This window comes from Xenopus tropicalis, chromosome 5 (assembly GCF_000004195.4).
Source record: "Xenopus tropicalis strain Nigerian chromosome 5, UCB_Xtro_10.0, whole genome shotgun sequence".
Taxonomy (NCBI): Eukaryota; Metazoa; Chordata; class Amphibia; order Anura; family Pipidae; genus Xenopus; species Xenopus tropicalis.
In genome coordinates, this window is record NC_030681.2 from 37,185,429 (window position 1) to 37,207,739 (window position 22,311).

The following is a 22,311-nucleotide window of genomic DNA, read 5'->3' on the forward strand; positions in this document are numbered from 1 at the left end:
ATGTTCTTTTTCTGAAATGCTGTGTTACTTTTACGCCAGATGTAACGGGACACGCACCTTCCAAAAAGTTCAACTTTTGTCTCGTCGGTCCACAAGGTATTTTCTCAAAAGTCTTGGCAATCATTGAGATGTTTTTTAGCAAAATTGAGACAAGCCATAATGTTCTTTTTGCTTAAAAGTGGTTTGCGCCTTGGAAATCTGCCATGCAGGCCGTTTTTGCCCAGTCTCTTTCTTATGGTGGAGTCATGAACACTGACCTTAATTTAGGCAAGTGAGGCCTGCAGTTCTTTAGATGTTGTCCTGGGGTCTTTTGTGGCCTCTCGGATGAGTTGTCTCTGCGCTCTTGGGGTAATTTTGGTCGGCCAGCCACTCCTGGGAAGGTTCACCACTGTTCCATGTTTTTGCCATTTGTGGATAATGGCTCTCACTGTGGTTCGTTGGAGTCCCAAAGCTTTAGAAATGGCTTTATAACCTTTACCAGACTGATAGATCTCAATTACTTTTGTTCTCATCTGTTCCTGAATTTCTTTCTTGGCATGATGTCTAGCTTTTGAGGTGCTTTTGGTCTACTTCTCTGTGTCAGGTAGCTCCTATTTAAGTGATTTCTTGATTGAAACAGGTGTGGCAGTAATCAGGCCTGGGGGTGACTACAGAAATTGATATTGAAATTGAAAATTGAAATTGATAAACCACAGTTAAGTTATTTTTTAACAAGGGGGGCAATCACTTTTTCACAGAGGGCCATGTAGATTTGGAGTTTTTTTTCTACCTTAATAACGTAAACCTTCATTTTAAAACTGCATTTTGTGTTCAATTATGTTATCTTTGACTAATAGTTAACGGTTTTTGATGAGCAGAAACATTTTGTGTGACAAACATGCAAAAGAATAAGAAATCAGGAAGGGGGCAAATAGTTTTTCACACCACTGTATCTATACGCAGTATAGTCATTGACCACAGCACACTTCTCTATGCTCAGTCTAAGTCAAAGGACACCAAGCCATCCCTCCCAAATATCCAGCATACACAAAGAAAAGACAGAAATCAAGAATTATTACTGCAAAAATCTGGAGGAAGTAATGTTCAAGCACTGGTAGCAGTTTATTTTTATTATGTATTTATTTTAAACAGGGATAAATACCATTTGTCTTAGGCCAAGAAATAATAAGTAACTGTAGCACCCAAGGTTTTGTCCCCATGGTGTAAACCAGGGGTGGTAACTAAAACTCCACCACATGTGGATATGCTAGTTCGAGAATGGTGCTAAATGTTGCGTAGTACTGATCCCCACCCAACTGCTGAGGCTATGCTATGGGGCATTCTACTCCATCCTTTCCATTTTAAATGTGACTGCTCAAACCTGCTCAGAGCATCCTGAATCACACATTCCTGGTAGCCCCTCTCTCTAAACTCGCAAATATTAGGGTTGCTGGCCTCAGTGAAAGGAGATAGCTCGTCTAATGAAAAATCTGATTTTAAACCATGGCTTTGGTATAAAGTGGAGCATACATTTGACCAACCCGTCCCTTTTAAACCAACCCATAAATAAAACATATGCTATGGATGTTGTAAGTAAGGGAAAAAGAGATAGAGGGATGCATTTGATTAAGCCTATCGTGGAACCACACAATTAAATGGAATTATTTAGAAATGACGTAAGTATAAATGAACTGTTGCCAGGCAGACTAAGGAGCCAACATAACAGTTTTTGCTGCTTACCCTTTGTAAAGGTTTAGCATGGTGTCTTTAACCTCAACATCAACAATATTATGATTTTCAACTACAACATGTACAATATTATACTATACTGCCATCTGAATAGCCATATGTTGGGGGTTCTGTATTAGCTGTAGCACTAAAGTTTGGCAAATCTCTGCAATATATTCTTCAGCATGAACTCTCAGAGCTACATGTATCTTCTTAATCAATGTAACACACTAAGGGAGCACAACACAGATGCACCAATTCGTACGATCAAAATCAATACTTACTTCACTGATCTTTTCCAAGGATGGGACGAAGAAGTCATCACACACAATAGCAAGTGCGTAAAACATGTACATTGCCTGGGGGAATAAAAAGAAGTCATGTTAATTCAGAGAAGCTGTGCAAAAGATGCCACTGATCATCCCTATTCTGTCTAGGCTACACTGTTCCACACCTGTGTTTCATGAAACTTGATCATCAACGTATAAATTAATCAAAGACTTAAATTTAAAGATTACCTTAGATGAGATATACACGATAAAAGGGTCATTTTCCATTTATTACACAAACATATATATAATAAAAGGGATACTCTAACAGGCAGTCAAGGACAGATAAGAGAATGTTTTTTTCTTACCATGATTACACTTTTTTGTGCTAAAAACCATAAATTTAAATTGTGGTTTCAAAAACTTGAATTTTCAATATTTTTTTAAAATATTTAATATATTTCCTAGTTTGAACAAGCTGATATAATTACATGACATGTATTGTATTTTGTGTACAGAAACATGGAATAAACTTCTGAAACCCCCACCCCATCTATGTGTGGTGCGTTGACTGTTCCCAGGGGGGCCCAAGGTCAGGGAGGCAAATAACCTCTCTGTCACTTCATGTTTGTCAAATAAAAAAAGTTTATTAAGGATGGCAAATAAAGCCTGTGATTGCCTGTTGCTCCATGTTTACATTAGCCTGAAGGAGGCTCTGCTTGTAGTAAAATTGTGTCACTGTGTTTTCAAAATTTGTCTCCAAGCCAGAGATTTAAACATTGGTACCTGCTTTGAGGACACTGGAAGCAACTATAAAGGGGGAGGTGAGCAATATGTTGCTCACACGCCACTGATTGGCAATCACTGCTTTAGAGGGTGGGTGTGGTGGTAAGTTCTATTTAGAACTTTGTATTGCAAAAAAATAAGTGGCTTCTCAGCCAGCACTTACCAATATAATCACTTTTTTAAGCATGTGTTAAGAAAGAGTTTAGCCAAAATGATATTGTGGTAAACTGGAGAATTGTCATTCTGTTTGGGTCACCTTCTTTAGAGAGCTGGGGGCACAATGGGAGATCTTTATGGCATTACTGTTTTATCTCTAGAACATAAATTTAGTGGTCTACTAGCTGTTTTTAAACCCTAGTGGATGCATAACGGCTTGATCTGTAGTTTGGTTCCCCATCTTCCATCCAGCGCTTCCTGATTGCTCTCACTTGTCAATGGGCCAGCTAAGAAAGTCAAGGACTAATTTATATGATATACTGGAAGTTATATTTGCTTCGGCAATATCACCAAATACTCCCTATGAGGGTATATCCATAACCTTCTTCCTGATATTTAAGCATTTATTTTGCAAGGTTTAAAGGAAGTCCGAATAAATGATCAACACCATTTACAACAACTTCTGTTGAAAGGTTTTTTAAGATATTAACTTGCATTTCATATAGACTATACTTAGGTATACTTTGGAAGAAGGTCTGCCTGTTTAAATGCAAAAGGGTGAAAATCCTGCAGCTCGCTAAAAGTTTAACAGCAACATCTTCATATGCATATGATGGAAAAGGCCCACCAATTAGCTAGACTGACAAATCCATGGCCATTTTAAGCACATATCTAAAACTGGCTTCTAGATCAATAGAGGGGCCATGAAGACTAAGATTATTAACTGGTCTGTGAACAATTGTTGCTCATATTTCTCCACAGTTTCATTAGGGATTTGATCAGGAAATGGCATTTTTTGACCACACACATGGACTACTACCAGATCTATTGGTCTGGAAATCACCAAACCGAGAATTTACATTATCCAAGCTGTGGCCATTACCTCTGCCATTTGTCAAATGGATTATCAGCATCCCCATCCCTTGACAGAGAAATACAGAGATATTGCATTAGGCTCCGTACACTGCAGCTTATGTTCTCACCATTGTGTATGCCCTTTATTGCATCAGAAGCCTCAGCAGTAAAAGTCATACACGTTTTTATCTTTGTTACTGCAGCAGAAGTAATTCAGCTCTTAAAGTAGAGTAGCACAATGCCTGCTGTACCCAAATGATCCAGATCTCTGCTTCTTATTCTCACATATGTTGTTTTACAGATGGGCAGCTATTTTCAGTGCTGATATTTATAATCTTTCACACATTTATGGGGAATCCCTCCAGATACTAATGTGAGAGGAGCACTGTGAGTTATTTCAATTAAATTCTCTTTGCTTGGTTTTAGTAGTAACATTAAGCTGAAGGTGCTTTTCTGATCCAGTTCCCACAAACAAAGCTCTTAGGCTGGGCTGCCCCCTGTGTTGGCTTAGTTAGAAAAATAAAGTGGAATAAAAGTAAAGGGAACCTTGAAAGACGCTGCCAACATTAAAGTCAAAAAAATAAAAAAATCAATCATAATTTCCAGAGAGTAAAAGGCAACTGAATACAGGTATGTGCTCTTGGGCTAAATGCATTTGTTTAAGGAGGATAAAGATATATGGATTACTTGTGGGTCTAGCAAAAATCCCACTGTCAGAACAATTTGCATCTCCCTCTAAACCAAATGAAGGCAAATGTCGAAGTTATTGATTTGTCTGTAAAAAGATTTAAATGGAATGTGAAGTCAAAATCTTAACTCAGTGTTTATATATATATATATATATATATATATATATATATATATATATATATATATATATATATATATATATATATACATACAGCCCTAACATAGAAAAACACTATAACAGATGTTGTTCTAAAACAATCAGATGGCAAAGCAGAGAAAACAGGGTTAAAACAGAGAGAAAAGCTTGAGCAGGTTTGCTGCAAAACATTTATTGTGGGTAGTGGTAACACAACATGTTTCGGGTCAATACCCTTTATCAAGAAGCTTTTTTCCTATTTTTTGGATTTCTACAATTGTATTTGGTTTCAGCACAGAGCAACAACTAGGAGCTAAAGCATTTTGCTTTTCACAAGTATTTTATACAAAGTTCATCAACAATTTTATTTTTTATTACACAAAGAACTGGAGCTCTGTATTCTCAGTGAAGCAGAAAGAGGAGTGGACATGTTTCGCGCTCTGCTTGTGATTCACTTCCTAATCTGTGCCTGACTTGCAACTGGCCAATGACAATCCAGTAAACAAAATCCTGTTTCTTTTCCAAGACTGGTAAAAGGCAGTCCCCTACTTCTTTTTTTCACATCAGGCCGGCCACTGGCCCTGTAGGTTTCCAGAAGCTGTGATCAGAGCTCATTTCAGTGAAATAGTTTAAGATGCAAAATAATGAAAAAACGGCAGAGAATTGTTAATGGGTTTATATTGCAAATTTATTTAATTTGGTCTAAATAACATACAAAGAATTATGATCTTTTATTTTATAACCCCTTTTAAATGGTAAGACTTGTTTCTTGCTTATGTTAATAAACAAATGTACTGCAGGTATGATATCTATAATCCGAATATCCCGTTATCCAGAAAGGCCATCAAAAATTACGGTCATCTACCAGAGACTCCACTGTAATCAAATAATTCACATTTTAATTTCTCTGTAATAATAAAATGGTGCCTTGTACTTGATATAATTAATCCTTATTGGAGGTAAAATGATCCTATTGGGTTTACATAATGTTTAAATGATTTTTTAGTAGACTTAAGGTATGGAGATCCAAATTATAGAGAGACCCCTTATCCAGATAACCCCAGGCCCCAAATATTTGGATAACAGGTCCCATACCTGTACTTGACGGTAACTAAGCTGCATGAATCCCTATTGCTGGCAAACAATCCTATTAGGTTTATTTATCATTTAAATGATTTTTAGCAGACTTAAGATATGGTGATCCATATTATGGAAAACCCCCTTCTCTGGAAAACTTAAGGTATGAAGGATTGCAAATAATAAAACCCATATTTGTATTAGCAAATGCGTGGGCCTCTATCCATGAGATCACGAAGAGAGATCATATGACTATAAATGCTCAACTGCATGTGGATGAGAGAATAATAAACCCTCTAACTACAAATCTATATAGTCCACTTGGACTGATTATTTGAAGGATGGGACAATTACATAATTTTTAGTTTTGACCACATACTCTACAAAAAGATTAGGTCAAATACCTAACTGAATCAGAACACTAATTCTGATATTCTAATTTGTGAAAACAACATTATGTCATCTGTGAACAGATGACATATGACAGATAACATTCTGTTTTATAGCTTAAAAGCGACGTGAATTTTAAGGTATGTTTTTGGTTCAGCTAGAAACGCAACATTCCGTTGAATCTGAATCCTGTAACAAGTGCTGGGATTTAGCCACATCCCAAACCAAATCCTGGATTTAGCACATCCCTATATTATATACATTTGGTTTAATAAGATGTAGAAACCAGGTGCAGGTGGGGTTGTACCACATGTACTGTATGTAGTGTACCTGTATGTAGTTTGTGTCCTTTGCTGGAGCAACATGTCTTGCACTGATCAATTCAGTCCTCTAGTCTAAGCCATTCCTCAAATGCTACACTAACACTAGTGCATGGGGAGCAACAAGACCTGCATGATTATAACCAAATGTTTAAGGTGTAAGTTTAAAAACCAAACACCCCTGGGAAGTAAAAAAAACGAACACCACTGGGAAGTAAAATATCTAAGCACTATTGGGAAGTAAAAGTCAACTGAGTGTTGTGGCCCCAACTAGTGCAACTAGCAGCAGGGCTTAAATGGGCAGGGGTATGCCACAAAGACCAATAGCCATTTGCAGTTGGAGTATATGGGTAATGGGCCCTACTAGAGAAGCCAGTATAGTATAGTGTCACTGTGCTTTCCAAAACAAGTGGGTCCCATTCTACCTATCACACCATCATAACATAATTCTTACAAGTACAAGACTCTTATTATATATTGCCTTGTCATATAAATGAAAACCTGTTCACTATTGATTCCTGCTCTTTCCTTTCAACCTCAGTGTCTTCTGTCAACACTTATTGCCTTATTCATTTAATGTTTTGTCTGTTTGTTGCTTCCCACCAGTTTCTTATTTTCTCTCTCCACCTCATTTATCAGTCACCCTGTAACATTTTGAAGGCAATGACACTTCAGTAATTTTTCCCTGGTTTTGAAGAAGTCTTTGATTCCAGGACCCTAGTGACCTCTATTAAATATGCTGAAACATTGCATTTTTCTTATTATCCAAGTGGGGCTTCAAACCTCTTTGATATACAGAAAATTGCTTAACCAGCATCTGAATGGGAGCAGGCTATGACTAACATCTCATTTTCTTCTCATCAGCTTGTATTACTGCTGGGATTGGTTGTAAAATTTAATGGACACATCATAACCCGTAAGTTGTTTTTAGCACCAAAAGGCTATGTACATTAGCATTAGTGCAATGTTTAGAGAACAATGCACTATATTGTCTGTAACTGAATATAACTCTTGATAAAATATAGTACCAAATACCATATGCAACATATTTTTATACAGACCTACATTGTTTGGGGATAAAGTTTCCTTTAATGGCAGTGCATTCAGAACTGCCTCCAAATATCTTTCGATCATGGGAATGCAAGGATACCAGGTTCCCATTTAATGTATAAAATATTACATTTTAATATAATAGTAAAAATCAATGCAGATATTTTGACATGGGGCATTTTTTGGGGGGGGTCCGGATGCCCCTCTCCACCTCCTTAATGCATGGGTAACAGTGGCAGATTAAATATTATACTAAAGGGTTAAACTTAATGGAGAGTTATCTTTCCTAAACCCAGATTAACTGTGTAACTAAAATCAAAAGTTAGAACTTTGACATTACTAATACAATAAAAAGATTTAATCTTGCTGGGCAAAATACTTCATAGTCTCCCCAAAAAGTTTAATACTGAACTCCATCTTGGCACAATGTTTGTACATCAGATGCCATTCCTTTTGATGTGGTTGCAAGCCAAAATACTACATTTACATAATAAAAATTACTCTAATGCTAATCTATGAAATATACAGGGATACATTTTTAATCGTTACATTTAAATGTATTTGCACTGCTGGTCCTGACTAAATGTAAACTTGAAGCAATGTTGCAGTAGCCAGCTCTCCTCTAGCCAAACGAGTTTTTTATCTCTTTTGCCTCTTTTGAACCCGCATGATCCATGTAATCCCTGCCTAATTCAGGCCCAGTCCCTAATGTCACCACCCCACCTCATTGACGTCAAAGCCTAATAATTCTTATGGGGAAAGATGGCAACCATACAACTGCTAAAGATCCAAAAATACCTCCATAGCTGTGGGATATAGAGTGGCGATGGGGACAAAAGAAAGGCACTTTATCAGGCGCAGTATATGCTCACTAGAGTTGTCACTGCTACTAAATTTAAGGCTCAGTTATTCAGGTTGGCAGACTGCTTGCTTAGAATCACTATAAAAATGCATCAAAAGTGTAATAAATCGGCATTATTCTTTTTTTTAGATCCAAATGGCTTAATAGTACACTCCTTTCAACTCTCAAACACTGAACCTCTCAGACATGGAAACACTTTCCTTGTATTCAGCAAACCAAAAACCTGCAAAAATAGTTTTTTTCAAATCCATAATCAATATAATGTGCCTTTAATGTGTATTCTTACCCGTATGAAAAATAAATATCTATAAGCACTTTTTTCTGCTAAAGCTTTATGCTTTTAAGGGATGCACTAAGCTAGTTAATACCTTTATTGAATGCCTTGGCTAAAATGCCTTTATTTAATCTCCTTGACATTTTGTACCTTAAGCTACATATAAGTAAAATGATTTTGAGGGCTCTATGTAACTGTGAAGATTGCTATCTATAAATAGGGATTAAATCTACCTTTACATTGACTTTTAATCACTGCGCACATGGAAATGCAGCAGTAACCTAGATTTTTTTTATAATGTTGTGGGTCAGGACATTTAAAATTATATTTTAGTAAAAACTGATAAAGTTTGACAAATATCTCTGCTACACAAATTTTATTAATGATTGCCAAATTTCTTAATTCATGAAAACCATAAAAAACCATAGGTACTAATTATTTATTCAGAAAACCATAGGTACTATTCATTTATTCAGAAAACCATAGGTACTATTTTCACTATTGAAGTGGCTAGGTCAGTATTTGACTGACCTAGCCGGCAAATCTCCAGCTAGGGCCAGTGCTATTAAATCCCTTTTTATAAAGGGACCAGCTCTGTCCTGCCCAATTCCCTGCCCCATCCGCCCATTCCCCTGCCCCCAAGTGACATCAACACCCACCCCGCAACATAAAGCCCGTTATTAAAAGTGAAAAATGAGGGCAACCTTAGAAGTATAATTTAGTATATAATTAGCGGTGTGTAGGCAACCATTATTAGACTGAAATATGTGTGATAATATAAACCCTTCTGATTCACATACAATGGACAAAGACAAGAAGGCATCTCCACTCACCCATTATTAATATGCTAAGGACATTTTAAACATTTAGCATTTAGCTACCAGAAAATGACCAAATATTGCAATGTATTCAGTCTGGTCAGCTACATCAAAGTTCTGGCAGTCCTACTTAATAAATCAGATGAAAGTGAGTGTAGTGTGGTCCTTAGCATATTGATAATGGGTGAGTGCAAATGACCTCTTGTTTCTTTCTGTAAGAATTTTGTGGTTACAGCCTCATTACACCCCCACCTAAAGGTTTCAAATGTAGTGGTAAGTACAACTCTCCCTTTTTTGCAATGTCATATACAATGGACCTCTATTGTAAGCTATAAGGATGTGGACACTAAGGAGCCCCATGACCATATAAAAGCACAAGAAGGCAGGCATGCAGAGAATCTGGAGCATAGAGACAGGGACACCACTTCTTCAGGAAAAAACACAGGTTTATTTCGGGCAAATTCTTCCCAACATAAAGCTCACAGGAACACAGTTCAACAAACAGTTCAGCAAACTTGTTCTTTCTCTGGGACTCTCAACTTCATGGGTAACTTTCATACTCTGGAACCTTTTTAGGGTTTCTTATCATCCCCAGTTACAGACATCCACAGTAACTCTCACACCCATGACCACTCTGGCTTCTCACTAAGCCTTGACCTTCTGGCTTCACCTTAAGCCTTGCTGACTCTTCTCAGCTCTCATACACCTGGTCACGGCTCCCTTTGCTCCTCGCAGTGACAGGAGGCACCCCCAGCCCCTCTGGGAGTTCCTCATACAGGCAGGCAGCCTTCCTGCCCTGTGCCCTGCTCTGAGAGTCACCTACTCTGAGTCAAGAACCAACCAACTACTGTGTATCCCCACAGCTCTTTTATTTGCTGCTTCACCTAAAGCCTAATCCGGCAGCCCCCTACAGCTGGCCACCTAAAAACATTGACTGGAGTTCAGACTGGAAGGTCTTTCCTTCCATCTCTCCATTCACTCACTCCAGGGACCTATTAATTTGGCTTTTCCTAAGCCAGTAACTTGAAAATAGCATTACCTGCTGCAAAACCAGGCATTTTCCCAGGTGCTACTTGAATCCCACTGTTAACACTGGTGGAAAACACACCAAATAATGATTCTATGTATCTCTCACAGTATACAGTATATGTGTATGTATCCTGCACACCTTGTAACCTACAAGGGCACAGAAGAACGTCATTTGCTGCAAGGGTCATGATCCCATTTCATATGCAGGAAAAATGTCTATAACCCTAAGGATTTATGTACTCAGCAATATGTTTATTTGTTACTGGTCATAGATCTCTGTCAGAAGCCAGAGATGTAGAAAAGATGTGTATGATGTCAAAGCAAGGGCCCTCCAGCAGTTGCAATTAGACCCTGCTGACAAACCTGTTATTTTGTGCTTGTTATTAATGACAGGCTAGGGTTGTCAATTTATTTTGTTCTATTTTGTAATTTTGGGCAGAGAGGATTCAGGCTTTTTGCTGTTTCAGGAGAGAGCATAAAAGGTAAAGCAAATACAAAAATAGGGCCCCTTATCTGGAAACCTGTTATCCAGATAGCTCCGAATTATGGGAAAGCCATCTCCCATAGTGTTAAATATTTTACCCTGTATAATAAAACAGTGCCTTGTACTTGATCCAAAAAAGATATACTTAATTTGTATAGGAGGCAAAATAATTCTTTGGGCTTTTGTAATGTTTAAATTATTTTTAGCAGACTTAAGTTATAGAAATCCAAATTACAAAGAGATCCCTTATTCGAAATCCCCAAGCATGCCAAATAATAGATCCTATACTGTACCTAAAACACCATTTTGTTTTATTAAGGAGCCTTACCCTAGGAGATAGGTGCCAGGGCCCAAGCATAACTACTTATCCAACATGGCAAGTTGGAAGCAAGGGTCATTGGTCAGAAAGACACCCACCACAATTAAAGTAAGGGATGACTTTAGCCAGGGTTTGGACAAATTCTGTAGAGCACTCACCCCTATTGTGCTTCATAATTTAAGGAGATAAAGGAAAACTATTTTTATTACCCAACCAAATGTTTCATAATACTAATCCCTACTCCCTAGGGATAGCAGGAGTCAAGGGTCATGACCACCCTTCAAATTGTTTGTTCCTTTTTAATTTAGAGGTAAAATCTTATCAAAAACTCATCAAAGAACTGCTCTGAATCAGATGGATTAAGTATAATTAATATATTGTGTGAGATGCAATGAATAAGATCATTGTTTGGTGTGTTTTCCACCAGTGTGGGAGGTAGGTAATGCTGTGTTTAAGTTACTGGCTTAGGAAAAGCCAAATTAATAGGTCCCTGGAATAAATGGAGGGAGAGCAGGAAAGACCCTCCATTCCGTACTCCCATTTGTTGTTTTCAGTTGGCCAGCTGTAGGGAGCTGCCTGATTAGGCTGCAGGTGAGCAGCAAATAAAAGGGCTGTGGTATTACACAGTAGGGGTTGAGTTGAAGTTGGTTCTTGACTCAGAGAAGGTCACTTTCAGAGCAGGGCACAGGGCAGGAAGGCTGCGAGGAGCAGAGGGAGTCGTGACCAGGCAGATGAGAGCTGAGAGGAGTCAGCAAGGCTTAAGGTGAAGGCTGAGTGTTCACGAGTGTGAGTCACCATGGATGTGAGAAAGTCACTGGGGATGGTGTGAAACCCTGTAAAGGTTCTAGATTGTGGAAGTAACCCTGGAAGGTGGCAGAATGTATTTCCAATATAAACCTCATTTATTTAGGTATACATTGCACCTTTACAAATGATAATCCAAACGCCTGACCCGGAAAAGATGGAAAAATGAAAATGACCTCTCCAGCTCACTGTAGATTTGTCAAATCCTTTTCCACATAAAGTTATATGTGTAATTGTTACAAATGTTCAACAATACGAGTGGAATAGCATCAGTTTCACTTTACAAATCAATGCCTTTCAGCAGCTGAGGAAATTGACTCTCCCCTGTGGTTCCAAAAGGGTAAAGGTAGTCCTGGAAGGTTACATATAAAAGAAATATTTTTTAAACTATTTTTATTTCTCAACCATTTTATATGTGTGTGTGGGGGGGGAGAGAACAACAAATCAAATAAGAGAGATCAATTCTAAAAACTATAAGTATCATAAAATAAAACAATACTAATAGACTCTCAAGTCATCTCCGATTTTGCAAAAGTCAAGTGACAAAAATGCATCTGTGATTTATTTTAGGGCACCTTGGAAGAGAAAACCTTTGATTGATTTGTTTGTCAAAATTCTGCTGAGAAACACACAGGAGATCATATATTGGCTCGCGCAGAAATAGATTTGCTATATTTAGGTCACATTCAAAGAAGGTTAAGAAATTTTATAGCATTAGCGAGACAAAGGCAAACGCTGCTTTGTGCGTTGCAACACGAGGCCAATTTCCCAGATGCAAATGCGGCTTGATTACAAATTGTCTTCACTCGGGTAAAAAAATAAGTGCACTAAAATGTTTGCCACCTTTTTCAGATAAAGTTATTTTGGAAATGGCTGATTTTGATTGTTAGGAGGAAGAAATATTTGATTGAATATGTTTGTGTCAATTGGTTTGTCCTATGTAGAAATAAAATAACTGTGCAAATTGCTAGTTTGTGCCCAATTCTCCTGCTCAAGTGTTGGCAAAACCAATTTCCATTTGATAAATACTACTAGCACAAAGGAGCAGAGGGATTAAGGCAGTAACCTAAGCTTGCTTTAATTGAAGGTATGTAAAAAAAAAAATCACGTAATTGATCCGGAGTTGGACCGCTGGTCACTTAATCCTTGACCAATAACACTAATTTGTGTTTCTTTTACAATTCCTCCCAAGGGACAGTCTTAATGACAGTATAGGGGTAACACCCAATTCAAAATTAATTTGCAGCCTGCCAAACTATGTAACTACTTCCCCTAGGTATGGGATCCTTTATCCAGAAACCCATTCTCCAGAAAACTCTGAACTACAGGAAGCCCATCTCCCATAAAGCCAATTTTAAGCAATTCTCATTATTAAAAATTATTTCCTTTTTTTATACATTAGCTTGTATTTGATGGCAACTAAGCTGCATAAATCCATATTGGTGGCAAAACAACCCTGTTAAGTTTATTTAAGGTTTAATGATTTTTAGCAGACTTAATGTTTGGAGTTTCAAATTATAGACCCTCTGCAAAACCCCAGCATTCCCAGCATTCTGGATAACAGGTCCTATACCTACATTATGACTGGCAGATTGATATACTCTTTCATTCATATTTATAGTGGATCCAAGAGTTTCTCAAGATCCCTCCAACAGGCTTGTTTTTATAAGAGTCATCTGCATCCAGCTGCAACCAAATATAAGCATAACAAATTGTTATACAACAAATGTGGAATGCCTTCTATAAAGTAGTGTGCAATAAGGATGTCCCTAGGTAACAGTTGTAATTTATTAACCCAAATGTATGGCATAAGAACCGTAAATTGAATCCAATTGGATCATTCTAGTTTGTAATGAAGTTCATGCAAAAAAGTTAATTTTTTTGGTAGCCTAGACTAAAGCTGGCCACTCTTTTGAAAGATTCACTCTTTGTCTGATTCAGCCACCCAAGTTCTTACCCTAAATCTCAGATCAAGACTGGATCATACTGTGGACCTACAGAGACTTGTCTGGAGAGGATAGCATGATTGCATTAATATAGTCTAATGGTAACTTAATTTTCATCTGTTACAAAAATTCAGCGTTTAATGTTTTGCACAGGAATAGAATCTTAGCAATCCCTCAAATATTTAAATGATGACGCACAGTTGTGTCAAAAATAGAGGAAGCAGACCTGGCGGTTGCGCGGGGGGGGGGAGGGCAGGGAATAGGGGGGCAGACTGGTGGAGGTAAGGGGGGCAGGCGCTGGTAAGGTTTGCTACCCGTCCAATTTTTTTTTGCTGGGGGGCCCGGCTGATAACACACATTTGAAAGCATAAATTTGAGGGCTGGAGTTTAGTGGAGAATATTCCAAAATTACCAAACCGTAGGTTTTATGCATTAGAATTGGGAAAGGAAGGCTAAGAAAGGGGAAACAAACCTAGGAAATAATGTAATTATATATATATACACAGAAAAAGCTTAATCTTCTATTAAACTTATACTTAAAGATATACTGTAAGCACACAGTGCTAATGAGGCAGCTGAATCTGGCTCTATGAGCAACAGATGGCGCTTTCCTAATCAAGCGGGCAATACATGAGAACCATTATTTTCATGCTTTGTTCTTTTTTGCTCAGTTTGTGCATCTCCATGTGTTTTCTAACTGCAGAACCAGGCAGGAGTGGGGGAAGCAGGATCCCTGTGCTGGGTACAGCCAGACCATGCACTGATGCACATTAAAGTGCAGATTTATAAAAACTGGAACTGGGAATTCCTAAAGGACCCCCAACAAATCTAATATTAGCTCAGTTATTAACACTTTCCGGAACAGGAACCTTTTCTGGCACATTTATGAAGGCATTGTCAGCTTTTTTAAATGTGCCACTTTATCAATCTTTAGCACTTTTTTAATGGTTTAACAGTTTTAAGCAGTCAAACCCAGTTGTTTTCTAGGTGATGCTGAATTATAACACCCTACAATGCATGAAATCCTTGAAAAAGAAGTAGTAGCGACATAATGAATTGGTATTATTCTTTCCCTTGTTATTGTCTAACAACCTGTTAAAGCTGCTTATAGTTCCTTAAATAGAATCTGTGACCTTAAAAAACTATTCGTAGACCAACTGCATGATGGCAACAATGCTTAAGGTGGCCATACACGTGGCGATCTGACGGTGTTTCGTACGACCATCGGTCGCACGAAACATCATAAGATCCGCCACACACCATTCAGGGCTGAATCGGCAGGTAAGGTGGTAGAAACAATAGGATTTCTACCTCCTTCTGCCGATTCAGCGCTGAAGGGAGAATTTTGGTCAGGCGCCTTCTATGGCGCCCGATCAAAATTTTCCAACTGGTCCGATTGGCGAGTCGGCCAATATCAGCAGCTTCCTGCGATATCGGTCGACTCACCGACATACCATACACGCACTGAATATCGTACAAAACGAGGTTTTGTACGATATTATCGGTGCGTGTATGGCCACCTTTACTGTGCAGATCAGTGATTAGGGCTTGTTTTTATAGCTTGTGAGGGTATCCCAGAAACCTGTGCTCTCGTGGGTGGACTGGATATGAGAGTCTCTGTCACAGCTAAGGCACTTTTATTGTCTGCTCTACCCTTTTTCTTATAAATTCCTTTGTTGGCTGATCAGTAGTCAGAAGAAGAAGCCATCTATAAGATGAGCTATTTTGCTACAATCTACTGTCTCCATTTCCCTGACTTCCTCATTCCAAAGGTTACTCTGTTTTCCTGCATTCTAAAAGTGCTTTTATTTGCTCGCTATCCGAGTGAATCCATACCGGCTTTGCTGCAATACATGTACGATTCATCTACAATCAAATACGCCACCTTAAATGACTCACATACCCTTTGTCCATTACTTTTTAAATAGGGATCCTAGTGAGCAACCACAATATAAAGTTGCACAAAAGTCCCATGGTGTTGGTATTTTGGAAGAAAGGTTTGTTAGAATCGACAAAAGTGCCCTCAAAACCCTGCCGTTATTCTGTCAATAAATCTACTCGCTTCAGCTTTCAGAAGTAAAGAAATACACTGAAAAGCTTTTTTCTAATGCTGTAAAGCAGCAGGAACATGCTGACGCAAAATGCACTCGTATGTTTTTAATTCCGTGCGTTAATTCTATTTAGAGAGCTATTTCTTTCCATAGAAGCCAGGGGAGAGTTTTATAAAGTCCAAGTGAGACAATGAATAATTAGCCCCATGGCTTCAAACAGAGGTAATGTACAGAATAAAAATGTACCCAGTGTAACTTCTGCAGTTTTTCTCTGACTCAAATTAATCCAAGGACCTATTTATAAATCAAGATCATAAACCTTCTTATGGTTACATTTAATCATAGTTACAATATATTTAAAAGAAGTGATGAATATGAGAAAAGACTATAAGTATTATATACTAATGACAGATAAATATAAAGCTCCTTGTTTATTATAATGCATGTCATGATTAGTATTTTAAAATGATAGGGGCTTATATTAGGATATTTTAGTATGTATTGTATACATGTATGGGATTCTTATAGAGAAACCTGTTATCTATAATGCAGCAAATGATGCAAAGGCCCATCTCCCAAAAAATGACCACACTTTGGCCAAAATATGTAAGATCATGTGGCACGTCAAGGCCCCTCATTGTCCTACACTACCTACTAGCATTAAAAGGCTAATGTCACAAGTAGCGTATTCTCAGCAAGCCAAAAAACACTTGGTGAGAATACGCCTTTATGGTTGAAAAAACGTCTACTTGTGCCTGCACTAGGAAGCACTGAATACACTCAGGTGCAGGTACACAAAGCCAACAACCACCCAAAAACACAAGACTTTTGCATTTTCGGATAGGATCGACTACATGTACCTGCACCCAAGCATATTCAATGCTTCCCGATGCAGACTCAAACAGAAGCTTTTTGAAGCATAGGGGCGTATTCTTGGCAAGTGTTTTTCAGATTGCCAAGAATATGCTACATGTGGCATTAGCCTAAGTCTGTAGTTGCAACTAAATCAAGTCCCCCATCAAACTAACTGAGGAGTAAGACTATTTGGCACTTACCCTTAACTCAGGGGCTCTAGTGAGCAAGTAGGGAGCTTTTAAGCCCCAGCTAATTATGCTACACCTGTAAGTAATTTCTAGTACTAAAGGCTTAATGGCAGCTAGAATTAAGACTTAGCTACAATTTGTAGCACAAAACACAGAAAGAAATCACCAATGCTTGGTCTAACCGAAACTGGGACTTGAAGCTCCCTGATTTTTAATATACTTTTGATCATGAGCAGTTGAAATTATAGCCATTGCCGTTCAATGAAACTTATTGTGGATGGAGGTTTAAAGCCTTATAATGCCAAGAACATGAACAATATTTTTAGCATTGTGACAAGCCAACACGACAATGTAACTTTGTGATCAAATTTTAGAAAGCAGATGGCAATATAACATAACCAGAGCAAATGACAAAGCATATACACTGGCAAAGGACAAAAGAGCATTGCTCAATACTTTTATTGCTGAACACATTAACATAGTACATTCAGTACCCAGAGCCAAAAGGATTTTGAGTGTATATATATCGTTATATATCGAAAAAATGCAAAGGAGCTCAGAAAACCACTTTCTGCATATATAAAACAAGTAGGATGGTACAGGTTAGGGGTTTGGAGCAAAAAACTTCCCTTGCATATTGCTTTTTCAAAAATGTTTTTCTTTAATGTCAGATCGTGTCTCTAACCTGTACATACATTTACTGATTGCTTCACCAAAAGCCTTATGGTCACTATTGCATTGTGATGTCTCTATCTTCCCATTGTTTTCAGCTTCAATCAAAATGATTACAAGTGCTTGATTGAAGTGCTTAAGTGTTGGCTCCAAAGATCAATATAAGTCTAGTAAGTTCACAGACAGCGGACATCAGTTTATTTCCCCGCCTAAAACAAATCTCAGCAGTTCATTTTATCTGCCAGTTCTGAGCAATTTCCAGAAGGGACCCAGGGGACACAGCATTCTGTTTTGAAGGATTTAGGTCTGAAGATTTGAAGGTACATTTGGCACAAAGAAGCTGCAGCTAGGCCTCTTCATAAATAATGTGAGCCAGAATTGGACTGCAGCAACATCAAATTAATACTAAAAATAGTAAGTCACCAAAGCAAACAACTTTAGAATATACTGTATAGCTACCAACAACTGCCCTATGTCTAAAACTCTATCTCTAATTTTGTTAACTAGAAGGGTTGTTTTACCTTACCTTTTAGAATTGCCTATTCTTAGCAATTTTTCAATTGCTCTTCATTTTTATTTTTTTTTATAGTTTTTGAATTATTTGCCTTCCTCTTCTGACTCCTTCCAGCTTTCAAATGGGGTCAAAGCAGCTAAAAACTATTGCTCCATGGGGCTACAACTTTATTGTTACATTTGTATTACTTATTTTTGTATTGAAGCCCTCCTCTATTCATATTCCTGTCTCTCTTTCAAACCACTGATTGGCTGTTAGGGTTGACTGGACCCAAACAACCAGATAGCTGCTAAACAAAAAGCTAAATAATTAAAAGAACACAAGTAGTAAAAAAATGAAGACCAATTGCAAATTGTCTCAGAGAAGCATACTCTACATCACATTAAAGTTAATGTAAAGGTAAATAACCTCTTTAAGCGGCCTCCTTACAGTCAATATCTTTTTCTCTTTTCTTTTCTATTATACATTGCTTATTTTTTTATGTTTCCATGCTCCCAAAAAATCAAACATCTAGAACAAGGCCAAACAGTGGAAGACAAGAAATCAAAGACATGGAAGAGATCACGTTTCATTTTATGTGCAAAAACCTGTTTAGTAATGCCACTGTCATATATATCCCATGATAATCAAACAGAAAATCTTGTCCTTGTATCAAAAAATAACATATGCACTCACAAATAACACGTGTAGGATGACTGCCCCATGTCTCCTGTCCTCATTTGAGAATATGTCATCTGGAAATTCATGAAGAGCTGCAAGAAAAAAATAAAAAAAAGTCACTTCAAATTAAACCAATACCTGCAAAAGAAATCTCTGTCTTCTGTAAGAATATATTCTGATATAAAAAGAAAAAAATACAAATAAACCTACACCAACTGAAAGTGCATTAAAAGACAATGAAAGGTTAATATAAATTAAAAGTAAGTCTAAAGGCATTCTTTTTAAGTACCTACTGCATATCTAAATTCCCAGATCCCTGCTTGCTTCTCTGAGATATGGTGCTGGCAGCCTACAGCAGTGTGAAGCCTACAGTGACATCACTGAAATCTCTCTCCCCTTCCTGTAGGTGCCAGCGGCAGCCTTCCTATTCTCTGAGCATGTGTGTAACTTGATCCTGTCTGCTGTTCTGAGCTACACATGCCCACCAGCCAATCAGAAGCGGATCTGGCAGAGGGGAGGGGGGTGAGGGAATGAAACACATGTGCAGTATGAAGCAAGGAGGGAAAGGAAGGGAGAATACCTTTTTAGAGATGGCTGCTTGTTCTAGAAAATGTGAAGTAAGTGTGACTGAGTAAATATTTGATTAGGTGAGCCAAAAGTGTGGCGTTTTTACTAAACAATAGGAGGACTATTGGGCAGTATGCTTTTTAAATTTTGACTTGCATTCTCCTTTAAGTTGTACAAATGTGATATTGTCTAATTGTGAATCAGAACATTTGTAAAGGGACAAAGGGACAAAGGTGACAAATCCCAGGTGACAAAGCCCTAAAGCAACTGGACTTGTTGAGATATCTTGATAATGTTACGCCACCCAAGAGGATTCTTCAGTTGACACTGTATATAATGACCTCGATGGATGTTAACCAATTTAGAGAAAAGGATGTTATAGTAAATGGTAAGTGTTAATCTAGCCACTGTCCACACTGGAAGGGGCACTTATTTGCAGCGGTCACCAAAAAGCAGATCATATGTAGAGCATGTGCAAACCCTCAGGAGCCATGGACTGCATTCTATGCTGTGTTTGAGTAATCTACAGTATGGTCATTTACAATTACACATAACATAGTGGCACTGTAAATCATAGTACAATGCATCCCCTATTCATATTTTAATATATATATATTAAAAGTCATTGAGGAGTTCTGTGACTCAGCTACATAAAAGCACAACTTCATGCTTGTGTATGGTCACAGATAAAAAAGAGAGAGAGGCTAAAATAATGGCAGTAAAACTTGTAGGGACGAATATGTGTTCTAAAGTATAGGGGCAGGGAGCCGTGTATGATAGTAAAGGAGCTGGAGATGAACTTAGATGTCAAAGGTGGAGTGTTCAATAATAACTGCAAACAGAATGTTTCCCTTACTATACATAACTGCTCATTTAACAGGACAGGCAAAAATCCAAAAACATAGTGCAAATAAGATTGTTTTACCCATAATGCATTATTCTTACTATGCCAGCTTAAATGCACCTACTTCTATCTGCCACTAATCATTGTGCCTTAATCTGAAGGGGTAAATAATTATGCTGGAAATGGTGACATGAGGGTGGATTGGAACACCATCCCCTATAGATACAATGAATTAACACAGCCCTGCACCTACTTTCTGTTGTTAAATACAAGGCAACCTTGCTGCTGAGCATGCTGCGTGATGCGCCTTGCACCTTAAATGGCAACAAAGAACAGCAGCAAAGTGTGCTCTAGTACAAGAATCCAAGTGTGAGTATGTTAGTGTATGGCCAAATACTTTATGGTGCAAATACTTTAGCAGAATGCAGGCGCAAATGCAACCCAACATAAACAGGGGCAATGAAAGCAAATATAGTTTATTCAATTTATTTAGTAAGGTTCACATAGCTTTAGGCAATGAGCGCCAAAAACTGCGTACCTTATTAAATATGTGAACTATCATTGCTTTAATGTGCCTGTCTATGTGAGATTACATTAGTGTCTGCTCAACTATTCTGCTTTGATGAAGGTCTAGGGCACTGAACTTGGGCACTGCTGCCATAGAGGCTGCCATGAGGCGACCTGAGAATCTTGCATCAAGCGGCAGCTCTCTACACATTACCAGGGATGGCAAAAAGCTGCTCCTTGTAACTCTGACAGACAAAATGCCAGTTATTAAACTACCAAATGCAACCCCCCTCAACCTGCTCTGACACTGATTTTCTGACCGGGCTGGGTGAGGGGGGCATCAGAAGGGAGGCTTGGAGCCTTGAAACGCCCCTGTGTTTACTTCATGATCTCCAGCCATGTCCCACCCATGAACTGCCCTTTACATAGTGAGTACAAGTTGCCCACAAGTTGCCTGAATTACTGTACCAATAAAAACAGGCGCACATGAAAAGAGGCGCAGAGATTTGCACCTGAGGCCGACATGTGCACTCACAGCGCCAGCTGGAAGAACCGATGAATCATGAACAACAAGCATTCATGTAAACAAACCCTATATTCTGTTTACAATGTATGTTGTTAAGAAGCAATAGCCATACTTTAGAAGAGTAAATAGCAGTTGTAGTAGCTAGATTCCATGCCTGCAAAGAACTGTACACATCTTATCCAGTGACTCACAAACAGCCGACTTGTTTTTGTGCCTCTACATGCAATCGCCAATATGTACAGTAATCATAATAAAGGGAAGAGGAGAACGAACTGGCACATTTATCATGTCTGCATGGAGTATTGCAGAAGTCTTGAAAGATAACATCCGCGGTCAGTGATTCATGTGGTGCCATTACACACTGAAGCTGTTTGGAAACGACAGTGAGTGTGGCGCTTGCCAGCTTCTCTTGATGTGTATCTGGGGCTTATGTGCCCACACTGCAACCACTGTCATTCTGGACGACAGTTTGTTCTGCAAATTCACAACAGTGCTGGCAAATGGTGTAAGGAATATGTACTTACAAATAGCCTGTGCTTTTCAAAATCCTTGTAAATGCATTTGATTTTATTTTGAATTTGAATAGTTATAATTAGAACTGTTAGAATCATTTCAGGTTTCAAGGACAATAACTACTGACCTGAAGTTATCCTTAAAAATGTGATGAGTGGTGCTTTTACATTAAAGTCCATTATACACAATAGAGTTCCTTCAGTTGCTCTATATAAAATCAATTAGCCATGATAAAGATATACTTGTGCCTTAAAGGCACACAAATAATGCTAAGAACCATTTGACTGCACTGGCAATGATTTTGAAAAGATCTGCTGCATAAGCTGCCATCTACAGATGACCTGGGCAAGATGTAAAACTTATCTGTGTGTTTATAAAGGGGCACACATTGATATTGACAAATATTGCACATATCCTCTTCACCCAGCCCAATTTGCATGTC

General features: G+C 38.2%; 1 protein-coding gene across 2 annotated transcripts in view; it reads right to left on the reverse strand.

Moving 5' to 3' along the window:
- The window catches only part of slc24a3 (solute carrier family 24 (sodium/potassium/calcium exchanger), member 3), a 189,418-nt gene that overhangs the window by 52,408 nt on the left and 114,699 nt on the right, over positions 1–22,311 (reverse strand). For both annotated transcript variants that reach the window (XM_012963175.3, NM_001079388.1), the window contains 2 exon segments: positions 18,928–19,004; positions 1,992–2,066 (listed from right to left, as the gene is read on the reverse strand). In XM_012963175.3, the coding sequence (XP_012818629.1) occupies positions 1,992–2,066; positions 18,928–19,004 (152 nt within the window).